Source organism: Mytilus californianus, unplaced genomic scaffold, assembly GCF_021869535.1.
Source record: "Mytilus californianus isolate M0D057914Y unplaced genomic scaffold, xbMytCali1.0.p SCAF_8, whole genome shotgun sequence".
Lineage (NCBI taxonomy): Eukaryota > Metazoa > Mollusca > Bivalvia > Mytilida > Mytilidae > Mytilus > Mytilus californianus.
The window spans coordinates 69,650,763-69,666,527 of NW_026262734.1; the positions used below are offsets into that span (position 1 = coordinate 69,650,763).

General features: G+C 34.1%; 1 protein-coding gene across 6 annotated transcripts in view; it reads right to left on the reverse strand.

Annotated features, from left to right (window-relative positions):
- LOC127712162 (mediator of RNA polymerase II transcription subunit 15-like) overlaps nucleotides 1-15,765 on the reverse strand; it is a 151,505-nt gene that overhangs the window by 13,716 nt on the left and 122,024 nt on the right. For all 6 annotated transcript variants that reach the window (XM_052218452.1, XM_052218451.1, XM_052218450.1 and 3 more), the window contains 6 exons: nucleotides 13,756-13,877; nucleotides 11,843-11,974; nucleotides 8,605-8,668; nucleotides 8,126-8,201; nucleotides 4,580-4,737; nucleotides 3,861-4,033 (listed from right to left, as the gene is read on the reverse strand). In XM_052218452.1, coding sequence (XP_052074412.1) covers nucleotides 3,861-4,033; nucleotides 4,580-4,737; nucleotides 8,126-8,201; nucleotides 8,605-8,668; nucleotides 11,843-11,974; nucleotides 13,756-13,877 — 725 coding nt within the window. The remainder of the gene's footprint in view (nucleotides 1-3,860; nucleotides 4,034-4,579; nucleotides 4,738-8,125; nucleotides 8,202-8,604; nucleotides 8,669-11,842; nucleotides 11,975-13,755; nucleotides 13,878-15,765) is intronic.

Sequence of the window (15,765 nt, forward strand, 5' to 3'; positions counted from 1 at the left end):
TTTTTTAACTTCGGAGCTAGAGTTGCCATCCTTAATTTTGTCTTCATAAACAATAATTATTATTACGTAATAAAATTTTGTGTGCTTAAAGAATACACACAGGAAAATTTGAACAGGTAAACAGTTAAAGGTGAAGCAATAATAACTTCATCCAATCGAATTGCGTAAGATTTAATAACAATGACCAGTCCATATCAAATTGAGTGTTAGGGGTAAATTGGGTAGGGAGAAAATGAGAGATTTTTTAAGACAATTTCTTGTTAATACTACAAAACACTCATCATCCAAACTTTTTTTTAGAAGTTCAAACACCTATATGTCTGTATTGCCATTGTTTTTCGATCTCTCATTAGTGTATTTAAAGCAATAGAAAGTTTGGGCTTCAAAAGTCGTCAAAATTATTGACTTTATACAGAAAATTAACCTTCTTAAAGCATTAATTTATTATCATATAATACACGGATACATAGCAAAATCATTTTTGAAAATACTGGAAAACATTTATTCAGCGTTATTGTCATGAAGTGCGTTTAAGTGAACCATGGTATAGCAAACATCGAATTCCCTCACAAAATCTTATCACACACTATAGATGTCAACAAATTGTAACAAATGGCTGACACATGTCCAAACCATATGTCAAGCTTTAAACCCCCAATAGTCTTCATAAATTAAGAACAAATTCCTTTGAGACTGTGATAAACACCCAACTCCTCCATTGACGAAAACATTTATAAGGAATAGCACTGACATCATTCCTGACTTTGAAAATGTGAGTATTCTCCTCTTCTCTTAATGTCTTAATCAGTGAAATAACAAGGGTATAGAGAAAAATACACAATAAACACCAGTACCGTAATTTTCATACATAATGTGCCTTCTTAGTTTTCAGTTATTCAGAGGATATTGTAAGACTGAACATTGAACCTCCATCAGGATTTACTTAATTGTTCAGTTTACCAGTGTAATGCGGCGTTCACACAGTGCCAATTATGGCTCCCGTTTGAGATCAGACAGCATTAAGACATGAAAAGTTAAAAAGTCGGATAACTATCCTCATTGATCTGGAATGTCCTAACATTGTCTTAACGAAGTTGTATACGTTCGTAAAAGATTCCTACTGATCCGGAATGGTCCGGAGAGGTTGGCCAAGCCCCCCCCCCCCCCCCGGACAGTTAGGTGTGTCCAGCAACATTCAGGGAAACTCAGCCAATTTTGTCTAGTCAGATTACAATCCTGACCATGTCGTGACAGATTCTGATGTATCTGATTATAATCATAACAATGTTCTGTGTTATCTGGAAGTTGTCCTGTGGAACGTGCTAGTACACTTGGTACAATCAAAAACCTGATAATAAATTGTTCAAATAAGGCCTTTGAAAATAGTGGAATTAACTACGGTACATTTGTACTTTTGGAGTGTCAAAAACTCGTTGGAAGTACTTGATAAATTGCATGCATATATTGGTGATTTTGAATCTGTTCAAAGTTTTGATTTTTCTACCCTATATACCACTTTGCCTCATATTCTTATTAAGAAAAAATTCACACACCTAATTAAATGGGCATTTAAAAAGTCGGAATGCAAATACATATGTTCAAACTCTTTTAGGTCAAACAAAAGAGCTATGTCAATTGGACATGCTTTGATACTATATCTGCCCTTGAATTTTTACTTGATAACATTTTTGTTCGCTTTGGAGATTCCGTATGTCGTCAAGTTATCGGAATTCCAATGGGGACTAACTGTGCACCACTTATTGAGGACCTGTTTTTGTATTGTTATGAGTTACAATTTATGACTAAAATCTGCAAAGACCCATTGAAACAACATCTGATACAAAAATTTAACTATACTTTTAGATATTTGGATGATATATTGGCTCTCAATAATGACAACTTCAGTATGTATACTAAAGAAATTTATCCTGTTGAACTTACTTTAAATAAAGCTAATACTAACAATGACCACTGTCCTTTCCTCGATCTTGATATCTATATCATTAACGGGAAGCTTAATACAAAAATTTATGATAAAAGAGATGATTTTTCATTTCCTATCGTTAATTATCCATTTTTAGATGGTGACGTTCCCTTGTCACCTTCTTATGGTGTTTATATATCTCAACTTGTACGATTCGCTCGTGTATGTAACAATGTATTAGATTTTAGCGAGAGAAATTTATATATTACTGAAAAATTATTACACCAGGGTTTTCGATATCATAAACTAGTCAAAACATTTACTAAATTTTATCATCAGTAAAAGGACATCATTCGTAAATATAACTCAACATGCAGACATCTTATACGTTCGGGTATTTCACATCCAATCTTTTATGGTAATATTCTTTACAAAGCACAAAAATGCCAGTATTCACCTCAAAAGCTAACAAAACCTTTAAGCAGACTTATTAAGAAGGGATATAGTTACGATACTGTTGTCAGGTCATTAAAGATTGCATATTTTGGCTTTAATATTGATTCACTTATAGGGTCTTTGCATCGGAATTAAAGATATTTATTCTAAAACCAGTTGTTGGCATGACACGGGTTGTGTTCTTCTCATATATTTTATGACGGTATAATACTAAACCCCTAATAGGAGGGATTGTGCCTGATATTCATATGATGAAGACATAATCTTTCAATCAGTTTAATTGAGGTCTGGAGCTGGCATGTCAGTAACTGCTAGTAGTCTGTTGTTATTTATGTATTATTGTCATTTTGTTTATTTTCTTTTGTTTCCTATTCTGACATTGGAATTGGACTTCTCTTAAACTGAGTTTTACTGTGCGTACTGTTGTACGTTTGTTTTTTCTACATTGGCTAGAGGTATAGGGGGAGGGTTGAGATCTCAAAAAACATGTTTAACCCCGCCGCATTTTTGCGCCTGTCCCAAGTCAGGAGCCTCTGGCCTTTGTTAGTCTTGTATCATTTTTAATTTTAGTTTCTTGTGTATAATTTGGAGTTTAGTATGACCTCCATTATCACTGAACTAGTATACATATTTGTTTAGGGGACAGCTAAAGGACGCCTCCGGGTGCGGGAGTTTCTCGCTGCATTGAAGACCCATTGGTGGCCTTCGGCTGTTGTCTGCTCTATGGTCGGGTTGTTGTCTCTTTGACACATTCCCCATTTCCATTCTCAATTTTATGATCTGGACAAATTTGTCATTGCTGTTTTTTTGTCGATTGAGTCCAGATTGCATCCAGATCTTGCCGAATGTGAACAGTTTTTGCCGAAACTGTTCTGGAATAGACCCGTTATTAATACGAAATTTGGCAATGATACCCACGTCACGAGTCCCGACAATTACAGGACACAATACGACTGAGTCCAGACAAAGCCGTGTGCAATGCGGTACAGCAGACTGTGATGTTCTGACAGTACCTGATCATCCCGAATATGACGACAGTTTTGTAACGGATATCTTCCGTCAGCGTCGGTTCACTGTCTGATCTCTGTTGGACAACAATTGGTAGAATAAGGACACTGTCGGGACAGATTCGGTCATTTTGTACCCTGCGAAAGATATCAATCGGATTAGAATCAGATTGAGAACGTGATAATCGGGTCAAATTCGGTTGGAAACGGCTGATCTTGGACGCTTCCTGAACAATATCAGATAGTTGTCGGGATTCAATAAATGTTTTAACAAATTTTAATTCAAGTTTGAATTTCCAGCCACGATTCACAGGATCTTGATCAGACTTTCGATAAACTTTAATCAGGAATGGTCCTGTCAAGGGCGGCAGTAAAAATCGTGAATGTGTGACCCCAGCTTAATCCTGTAATTTATTTGTATTTAATACATAGAATATTGGGACCTTTGAAGTGTTTCTACTTTTGTCACTTACCTAATTTACATATTAAGTGTACTGTCTTAGATTTACTGTTATATAAAGGATTTAAGTTGACTTTAAAGCGTGCCCCAAGTCGTGCTATCTCTCCCTGCAAGATATGTGGAATGTCATCCTCCTCATCAGATTCCTCTATCTTCCTCCGCTTTCTAGGTGGAGGACTTGGTGCTCTATAAATAGAAAAAAAAAACATTAAGGAATCAAATTAAGATTTCTACTCAAAAGATTTTCATTATGTGGTTTGATAATTTCATACATTCTTGTCAAGAAACTGTTTGTCAATATGAACCATTTTTAGTAAAGAAAATGTAAATGAGAAAATTTCTAGCATATGTTTGTAAAAATGTTAGATGAAATACTTCTCTAGGCTTTAAGAACTGCTATAATGTGAAGTTTTTTCTTATTTGAATGGCACCATGTATTGGTCATCTGTCTTAACAAGTATTTTCTTAAAGTACTGGTAAAACAATTTGGGTAGTTTTGAGTTCTGAAAACTAGTAAAAACTAAAAATCAGTTCCAAGTTTGGAACCTCTTCAGTAGTGCGTTTTTCTTGGTATTTTACCTTTTTATGCTTTCAACAAATTGGTGGGGATAGCAGATCTTTGAAGTCTCATTTAAAAAATTGTCTAAACTTGTTTTTCTATTGCAGAAGACTGTATGTTAACATCTTGAAGTCTTTTAATTTTTACATAGTATTAATATATCAATCTCCTACCTTATTGGAGCACCATATAGAGCTGTCATGGCTGGACCAAATGTTCTGTGTAGGGAGTGGTTAAACATTGGAGACATGATGTGTGCTGTTACAGCCTCCAGCAACGGAGCACATATGTGTGAACTAACTGTTGTAACTGTTGTTGTACTACTAGGTGTCTGCAAAGAAAAATAAATCCTTCAAATTAATTGATTTGTTTCTCTGGTCTTGTATAGAAATCATCCCAACACAATAAACTATGTAGGATGACTGATTCCAAAAGGTCCATAACTTCAATATACTGTGAATCACTACTTACAAAACATTTTAGTAATTGTTTTGATCTACAATAACATTATAATGATGTGCATGATACTAAATAAATGTGGATAGTGTCCAGTACTGTCCACATGTGGACACAGATGATGCCCCAGCTTGCATATCATATAGTTATAAAGGGACATAACTGAAGAACAATAAAAGTGATGCTACCCAAATTTGAACTTGATCTGAGTTTTGTGGTAATAGGCATTGTGTGTAAGTCTCATAACATTTGGTTGAGGCTAACTTAAGTAGAGAACAGAAACTAATAAAATGCTCCGCAGGGCTCAGCTTGATACGACCGCAGAGGTCGAACCCTAAACAGTTGGGGCAAGTATGGACACAACATTCAAGCTTGATACAGCTTTGCATTTGGATTGTGATTAAATATTTGACACAGCATATCTTTCTGACACAGAATGAATGTGGTCTAAGAACTTAAAAATTTTAAATTGGACATTCACCTATTATGGTCCAATATCCAAAATCTAAATACATGGTTAGATTCAGCATATCAAAGATCCCCAAGAATTCAATTTTTGATGAAATCAAACAAAGTTTAATTTTGGACCCTTTTGACCTCAATGTGGACAAAGTTGATAACAGGGCCCAAAAATCAAAAATCTAAATACATGGTAAGATTCAGCATATCAAAGAACCCCATATATTCAATATTTGTTGAAATCAAACAAAGTTTAATTTTGGACCCCGATTTGGACCAACTTGAAAACTGGACCCATAATCAAAAATCTAAATACATGTTTAGATTCAGCATATCAAAGAACCCTAAGAATTCAATTTTTGTTAAAATCAAACTAAGTTTAATTTTGGACCCTTTGGACCTTAATGTAGAGCAATTTGAAAACGGAACCAAAAATTAAGAATCTAAATACACGGTTAGATTCGGCATATCAATGAACCCCAATAATTCAGTTTTTGATGAAATCAAACAAAGTTTAATTTGGACCCTTTGGACCTCAATGTGGACCAATTTAAAAACGGGGCCCAAAATCCAAAAACTTAATACACGGTTAGAATCAGCATATTAAAGAACCCCAAGAATTCAAGAATAAAACCCCATTGAAATTGGTCAAGAAATAAGCAATTTATACGTCTATTACGAAGTATCTTCTTTTGCACAATACTGTGCAATTGAATATTTCTTGCTATTGCGCAATACTGTACAATTGACAATTTCTTGCTATTGCGCAATATTGTGCTATTGGATATTTCTTGCTATTGCACAATACTGTGCAATTGAAGATTTCTTGCTATTGCGCAATACTGTGCAATTGAAGATTTCTTGCTATTGTGCAATACTGTGCAATTGAAAATTTCTTGCTATTGCACAATACTTATTATATAATAATTTACACATCCTGTTTGGTGTGTATCTCCTACCATATCATTATTATTTGCTTTTAAATATAAAACAGAAATAACCAACTTAAAATGGAAAATTTTAAAAGAAAAAAAAAAGGAAAAATAAAAAAATCCACCCCACCCAAATTTTTTGAACCCCCTTATGATTCATCACCCCCAAACTCAATCTAACCTTCCATTTGTGGTATGGTACCTTGCGGTACAATTTCAAAGAGATCCATACACTTGAACACAAGTTATTGTCTGGAAACTAGAAAAATGCTTATTTTTGGCCCCTTTTTGGCCCCTTATTCCTTAACGTTTTGGGCAATTACCCTCAAACTCAATTCCAGCTTTCCCTTTGTGATATGGAACCTTGTAGTACAATTTCAGAAAAATCCATACACTTACACACAAGTTATTATCATGAAACTAGAAAAATGCTTGTTTTTTGCCCCTTTTTTGGCCCCTAATTCCTAATATTTTGAGGCAATTACCCCCAAAATCAATCCCAGCATTCCCTGTGTGATATGGAACCTTGTGGTACAATTTCAGAGAGATCCATACACTTGAACACATGTTATTGTCTGGAAACTAGACAAAATGCTTATTTTTGGCCCCTTTTTGGCCCCTTATTCCTAAACGTTTTGGGCAATTACCCCCAAACTCAATTCCAGCTTTCCCTTTGTGATATGGAACCTTGTAGTACAATTTCAGAAAGATCAATACACTTACACACAAGTTATTATCATGAAACTAGAAAAATGCTTGTTTTTTGCCCCTTTTTTGGCCCCTAATTTCTAATATTTTGAGGCAATTACCCCTTAAATCAATCCCAGCATTCCCTGTGTGATATGGAACCTTGTGGTACACTTTCAGAGAGATCCATACACTCGAACACAAGTAATTGTCTGGAAACTAGAAAAATGCTTATTTTTGGCCCCTTTTTGGCCCCTCATTCCTAAACGTTTTGGTCAATTACCCCCAAACTCAATTCCAGCTTTCCCTTTGTGATATGGAACATTGTAGTACAATTTCAGAAAGATCCATACACTAACACAAGTTATTGTCATGAAACTAGAAAAATGCTTGTTTTTTGCCCCTTTTTTGGCCCCTAATTCCTAATATTTTGAGGCAATTACCCCCAAAATCAATCCTAGCATTCCCTGTGTGATAAGGAACCTTGTGGTACAATGTCAGAGAGATCCATACAAGTTATGTCTGGAAGTTACAAAAATGCTTATTTTTGGCCCCTTTTTGGCCCCTAATTCCTTAACTGTTGGTACCATAACCCCCAAAATCAATCCAAACCTTCCTTTTGTGGTATTGAACCTTATGGTAAAATTTCATAGAGATCCATTCATTTAAACTAAAATGAGAGTGCGAAAACCAATGTGTCTTCGGACGACGCTGGACGACGCCAACGTCATACCAATATACGACCGCAAAATTTTTTGAGGTCGTATAAAAATTCAGCAATTTTTCTATTTGTAAACACGCATAAAATTGGAACGGTTGTGTGTAAGTTTTATAACATTCGGTTGAGACAAACTAAAAAAATCAGCAATTTTTATGTTTATAAAGGGACATAACTCAAGAATGGTAAAAGTGTCGCCACCAATTTTTGTACTTAATCTGTATTATGTAGTAATAAGCATTGTGTATAAGTTTCATAACATTTGGTGGAGGCAAACTAAAGTTAGAAAACGGAAACAAAAAATTTGTACTTGATATTAGTTTTGTGGTAATGAATATTGCTATGGCGGGGGCATAAAAACTTTTTAAATTGGACATAAAACAACTTTTCATCATATTATTTATAGCTGGTAAAAAAAAAGTTTTGAATTTTAAACCATACAGCATATCCCCCTGTTGTGTACTTACAGTTCTGGTACTACTGTGATGTAGTTCTAATTTTTCCAGGACTTGTTCACATTTCAATAAGGTTGCCATTGGTAATCTAAAATAAAGGATTAAGCTTTGTTCATCTATCTAAAGGGATTAGAATTTAAATAATGGTGATTACTTTCTTTAAGTAAACAGACCATAAATTAAATATTTCACCTCAAAGTTGTGGAAGCTGTAAAAGACGTATATCTTACAAATGAATACATTGAGTTTTATCCTACAGGCATGACATTATTTTTCACATGATCATATAAGGGTATAATGTGTTGTGTTTACATTACGTGGAAAAAGATATCTGTGCAAATTACTGATGAATGGCAATGATGTTTACACAAAGATACCATGAAGTTACACAGACAGCCCAAATGCATATAAATACATGTATACATCCTGCAGTACAATGAAAGTCACTATCTATCATTAACAATTATTTACAAAATTTGTTGCTAATTTACCTTTTTGAAGGATCTGTTAGAATTTCGAGTAAATTTTTCATTTTACTTATGTCTTTCTTATGATCTGGAAAAAAAAAAATCTCATTATTGCGAACCCAATGAAAGTTTTCAACAGTGCCATCTCTATCTTGACCAGGTATTTTTTAAATTTCCTAAAATGTGGGTTTTTTTTCATATCACGAAACAATTTGTAATGAACACTATTAGTGACATTAGTAATTTCTTATGTTCATGCTATTTAAAAAATAATCAATTTCTATTGTTATGAATAACAATGGACTTTGTTTGGGGATGTAGAAGCAGGGGTTTCCAGAAACCCCGCTCGTCACACCCTGTGGTCAAAATCCATTGTTATTCGTAACAATAGATCTATTCAATTTACACTTTTTTCAGAAATAGAAACTATGAAGTATAACAATAGAACTGGGGTGTAACTTAGAAGAAATTTAAAGGTCCCAGTGAATAAACTACACAGAGAAAAATAGCTATTGTATTTATTCAATAGGACAGGTGAACTTACAAAAGTTTAAATACCTGGTCAAGATAGAGATGGCACTGTGGAAAACTTTCATTGGGTTCGCAATAAATGATAATAGTATATTAAAGTTATATAGTCACCAACTCTCTAGGTTTCTGTTTACAGTAGATTAAATTTTCTTTTAAATAACTCTAGAACGGTTAAAGTGACACCACCATAATTCAAACTTGATCTGTATTTTGTGGTAATAAGCATTGTGTATAAGTTTCATAGCATTTGGTTGAGGCAAACTGAAGTTAGAAAACGGAAACAAAAAATTCAGCAATTTTTCCATTTGTAAAGGAGCATAACTCTATAACGGTTAAAGTGACGCCACCAAAATTCAAACTTGATCTGTGTTTTGTGGTAATAATTGTGTATAAGTTTCATAACATTTGGTTGAGGCAAACTAAAGTTGGAAAAACGAAAACCAACTTTGGGACGGACGGACGTACAGACGGACAAGGGTAAAACTTAATGCCCCCTCCGCTACGGCAGGGGCATAAAAATTGAGGAAACTGACATTAAGAAGCTGAAAATGAGATAATATTCCAAAAATATACTGGAAAAGTTCTTTTACTGCTATTTTTCACATTGATATTTACTGAAAGTCTTCAACATAAGTAAAGAACTCCAACACTACATAAAGACCATGATGGTCACTAGTACTAACTTAACTATTATTCAGCAGAGAATTTTAGAAATGTATGTTTTAAATGAAGTCAGTACCAAAGCACTGACTTCTGATTTGATGATACACTCAGGGAATAACAGTCCACTAGCAGAGGTATCGAATAGTAAATGAAATAACACTTCATTAATTAAGTGTGTCCAAAGCTCTTCTCTGGATTTACCATTATCAGAAGCCAGGGATGTTAAAAAAAGATAGGAACATTAGATTCTATATGACAACTAGAGGCTCTAAAGAGCCTGTGTCGCTCACCTTGGTCTATGTGCATATTAAACAATGGACACAGATGGATTCATGACAAAATTGTGTTTTGGTGATGGTGATGTGTTTGTAGATCTTACTTTACTGAACATTCTTGCTCCTTACTATTATCTCTATCTATAATGAACTTGGCCCAGTAGTTACAGTGGAAAATATTTTGTAAAAATTTACAAAAATTTACAAAATTTATGAAAATTGTAAAAAATTGACTATAAAGGGCAATAACTCCTTAAGGGGTCAATTGACAATTTTGGTCATGTTGACTTATTTGTAGATTAAACTTTGCTGTACATTATTGCTGTTTACAGTTTATCTCTATCTATAATAATATTCAAGATAATAACCAAAAGCTGCAAAATTTTCTTAAAATTACCAATTCAGGGGCAGCAACCCAACAACATGTTGCCTGATTGGTCTGAAAATTTCAGGGCAGATAGATCTTGACCTAATGAACAATTTTATACCATCAGATTTGCTCTAAATGCTTTGGTTTCAGAGATATGAGCCAAAAACTGCATTTTACCCTATGTATTATTTTTTGCCATGTCGGCCATCTTGGTTTGCGAGCAGGGTCATCGGACACATTTTTTAAACTAGATACCCTAATGATGATTGTGGACAATTTTGGTTAAATTTGTCTTAGTAGTTTCAGAGGAGAAGATTTTTGTAAAAGATTACAAAAATTTACGAAAAATGGTTAAAAATTGACTATAAAGGGCAATAACTCCTTAAGGGGTCAACTGACCATTTTGGTCAAGTTGACTTATTTGTAGATCATACTTTGCTGAACATTATTGCTGTTTACAGTTTATCTCTATCTATAATAACATTCAAGATAATAACCAAAAACTGCAAAATTTCCTTAAAATTACCAATTCAGGGGCAGCAACCCAACAACGGGTTGTCCGATTCATCTGAAAATTTCAGGGCAGATAGATCTTGACCTGATAAACAATTTTACCCCATGTCAGATTTGCTCTAAATGCTTTGGTTTCAGAGATATAAGCCAAAATCTACATTTTACCCCTATGTTCTATTTTTAGCCATGGCGGCCATCTTGGTTGGTTGGCGGGGTCATCGGACACATTTTTTAAACTAGATACCCCAATGATGATTGTGGCCAAGTTTGGTCAAATTTGGCCCAGTAGTTTCAGAGGAGAAGATTTTTGTAAAAGTTTACGGACGACGGACGACGGACGCAGGACGACGGACGCAAAGTGATGAGATAAGCTCACTTGACCTTTCAGGTCAGGTGAGCTAAAAAGGGACCAAAAAAGAATAGCCAAATTTATCTAAGGTCAACTTTGACTCTGGGAGTTAGGACCTTAGTTTTGAATAATTTCTTAATTTCTCCACAATGAATTTTAGAAATGTCTGTTATAAATCATGTCAGAACCAAATTTAATATTCACCAAAACCCAGGGAACATTCTCTTGAAAGAACTTTTGCAGGAGTTATTAATTTATTACATGCAAATCTGACCTTCATTGGTATCCAACAACACAATAGTATTATAAATTCAAAAACTCAAATGCTTTTGTAATTTTACAATGAAACTTCTATATATTTCTTATAAACATCTATCATTTCCTGGCCTAATTTTTGTAAATTTTTAGACCAGTGAATATCATTAGACATGAGTAATACATCAATCAAACAGCACTAAAAACCAAAACATATATAACAGTATATTTCAACATTCTTCATTCCTGCAAACAGCATGGTCTACAATATATAACTGAAAAGGAAAACTTTAGTCTGTACTTTACCTTCATCCTTATCAGTAGACAGTCTTTTGATCATTCTTCGTAATGGTTCTACATAACGTGAAAGTTTCTGTAGTTTGTCTAAGTAGGCTTGTTCTTCTACAGATCGTGGAGCAGGACTTGCATGACTCATGGCTAAAATATACAATAGATATATATATTGAATACAGATAGCTGTACTATTATTACCATTTTCTCACAAAGAATATTAAATTTTATGAGTTTTTTTTTAACAAACAGCTGTGTTTACAAATCAAATGAATGACTAAAGGATGGGCATTACACTCATTGAATAAATATAATGTTAAACTGAACATTATAGGGTGTAGGCAATCTTAGATTCGTTGCTTGTTTCCAAAAATAAAATAAAAAACATTATGTGAATATGAAAGCTTATTATTTATTACAATTTTCTTACAAATCAACACATTTTACCATTTTGTCTTATTCTCAATACTACAATTCTTGACTTATTCATAAAAATTTCACAATAAGAGATAACCTGCAAAAAATATGTTTCATTAAGGGAAGATAATTGAACTTAATATTAATATAAAATAACAAAATTTTACACTATTTTGTGTGAGAGAGAAAAAAACAAGAAAAAAATATGGAAAAGGTTCTTCCAATTTTGTTTTTATTCCTGAAATAAGTTAACATATTAAAATGTTTGTTCTTCTCTCAGATGGATTTGAACACATGCTTCTGTGACATCATGGCAACTCAGCCTGCAGCCCTCCACTGTGTCTAGTGACCTAGAACACTCTACTAAGCTGTATACAAATATAGCTTTTATTAGTCAAGTAATACCATTTCTTGTCAGCTTTAACTAGGGTTGTAACACAGGGCATGATGTATTGTGGCATGTAGACTGAATACTTTTGCTAATCAGCTATTTTTGTTTGTCAGGATTTGAACTCATGCTTCTGTCACATCTTGGCAACACCACCTGTACTAGAGCCTTGAACTCAGTGCAGGCTGTGTTGGCAGGATATCACAAAAGTATGGGTTTAATCCTGAGAGAAGAATAAGTTTGTTACCACAAATTTGCAAATCTAACATTGTTGGGCAGATTTTCAGATGAAAGAAGTGCAATTTGTGGTGTTGCCCTGTATAAACGGAGGTTATCTGATGGAGAACGCCTGTAATAGTGTATATGACAGTACTAAAATAGTAAGTATAAAAACAAGAAACCTGACTAATCTGGTAATAGTCTATGACAGTGTTAAAATAGTAAGTGTCAAAGAAGGGAACCCGATGAATCTGGTAATAATGTCTATGACAAAGTTAAAATAGTAAGTGTCACAGCAGGGAACCTGACGAATCTGGTAATAGTGTCTATGACAGTACTAAAATAGTAAGTATTAAAACAAGGAACCTGACTAATCTGGTAATAAAATTGAGAATGGAAATGGGGAATGTGTCAAAGAGACAACAACCCGACCATAGAACAGACTATGACAGTGTTAAATTATTAAGTGTCAAAGCAGGGAACCTGATGAATCTGGTAATAGTGTCTATGAAAAAGTTAAAATGGTGTCAAAGCAGGGAACCCAATGAATCTGTCATAGTGTCTATGACAAAGCTAAAATAGTAAGTGTCAATGCAGGGAACCTAACGAATATTGTAATTACTGTGTATGACAGTGTTTTAGTTAGACTTGTAAGTGGAGAAACTAAGATTGTAATGCTCAACCCATTCATAATGGTAACCCAAGAACTTGTGTAGTGATAATCTTACTTGTTCTTCATTATATGTTTACTGCTGTTGTAATTTTTAGGTTTATAAGAAAAACAAATTTTTTAAATCTGTATAGCTGTTAGTGTCTCTTCACCTGAATAACGGTTCATAATTATAAAATGAAATATTTTTGCCCAGCGATTCCAAATGACTGCGAGGGAGCATTATCTACCAACCTGGTGTGTTCATGTTACTACTGGGAGAGGGTACTCCATACATTCCTTGACCTCTGGCAGCTGGAGAAGGAGCTACCGGTGATGGTGTCATCATAGACATTGGTGATGATGCTATTTGTGACCTGTGATGATAATATAAAGTATCTATGACTATTAACTTACAAATATAGATGGTGATGTACAACATATGATGTCAATATAAATAAAGGCTATACAACCTTTCTCAAATGAAACAAATTCTTTGTTATAGGAAACATGTTGATTTTTAGAGGAGCACTTATTTGGCATCATCTAACCCTATATCAATATTCTGTATATAGAAAAAGAAGTAAAATATTGTATTTTATCTACGATATCTCAAGTATTTAAGTCTGCAATAGAAGTCATAGGTTACTTGTCCAAATCTTGTAAAAACTGGTTTGGGAAAGATAAAAACTGCAAAATAATTTTTTTGAGTTCATACAAAGTGCTATTAACATTGCAAGGCATTTTTAAGCAAGTCTGGATTTGGTGTGGTTAGGTATTTCTAATTATATATAGTATTTTTTGTCATAAAATATTTGTCAATCACAATAAAACAATAAATGGGGAATGTGTCCATGGGACACAGATGATGCCCCCGCTTGCATACAAGTTATAAAGGGACATAACTCAGTAAAAGTGACGCTACCCAAATTCGTACTTGATCTGAGCATTGTGTATAAGTTTCATAACATTTGCTTGATGCAAACTTAAGTTAGAGAACGGAAACGAAAAATTCAGCAATTTTTCAATTTGTAAAGGGGCATAACTCTAGAATGGTAAAAGTGACGCCACCAAAATTCAAACTTTGATCTGTGTTTTGTGGTAATAAGCATTGTGTATAAGTTTCATAACATTTGGTTGAGGCAAACTAAAGTTAGAGAACAGAAACCAATTTCGGGATGTACAGACGGATGGACAAGGGTAAAACTTAATGTGTCAGGGGCATTAAAAAGAATCAATCAATCAATCAATCTATTCTAATATAATTTATACTTTACCAGAATCAATCAGGTACAACAGATTTTAAAATAGTTACATGTAAAGTCAAGGGCACAATAAAATTGATGGAACAAACAATGTCCAGATATAGACAGTATGAAAATAAGGAGATGTGGTATGATTCCCAATGAGACAACTATCCACCAAATTTCAAATGACATGGATATAAGCAAAGCCTTCAACAATGAGAAAACCCATACCTAATAGTCAGTTATAATAGGCCCCTACATGAAAAATGTGAAACAGTTCAAACAAGTGAAACTGCGAGCTACTGCTCACTGATGATACCCCCGCTGCAAGTGGATAATTTTAATAGTGTAAAAATATGTAAGTGTTCGGTAAACAGGAAGTTGTTGAGTGATGAATCTGAAAACGCACCACACGGTTTAGCTGACTTATATTAACCCTGAAACCAAATTTCAGAAATCCTTGTAATGCAGTTCCTGAGAAAAAATGTGACGAAAATTTTCAACTTGGATGTCATGTGTAAAATGATGTGAGTGTTCGGTAAACAGGAAGTTGTTGAGTGATGAATCTGAAAACGCATCACACGGTATAGCTGACCTCATATAAACCCTGAAACCAAATTTCAGAAACCCTTATGATGTAGTTCCTGAGAAAGATGCGACGAAAAATATTCATGGGACGGACTGACGGACAGACAGAGGTAAAACAGTATACCCCACTTTTTTAAAGCGGGGGTATAATGAGAAAACTAACAGCCTAATTTAAAACAATATAATTTACAGAAAGACATGAAACAACAACAACCACTGAATTGCAGGCTCCAGACTCGGGACAGGCACACACATAATGTGGCGGAGTTAAACAAATTTGTTAGTACTAAACCCTTCCCCTAACTTTAACATGGTGGGGTCATCAATCTACCTGTCTTTTTCACAAACAAATATCCAACTCAATAATATTAGTATGAAAATACATATACCTAAATATATACACCCAAGATGTGGAATGATTGTCAATTAG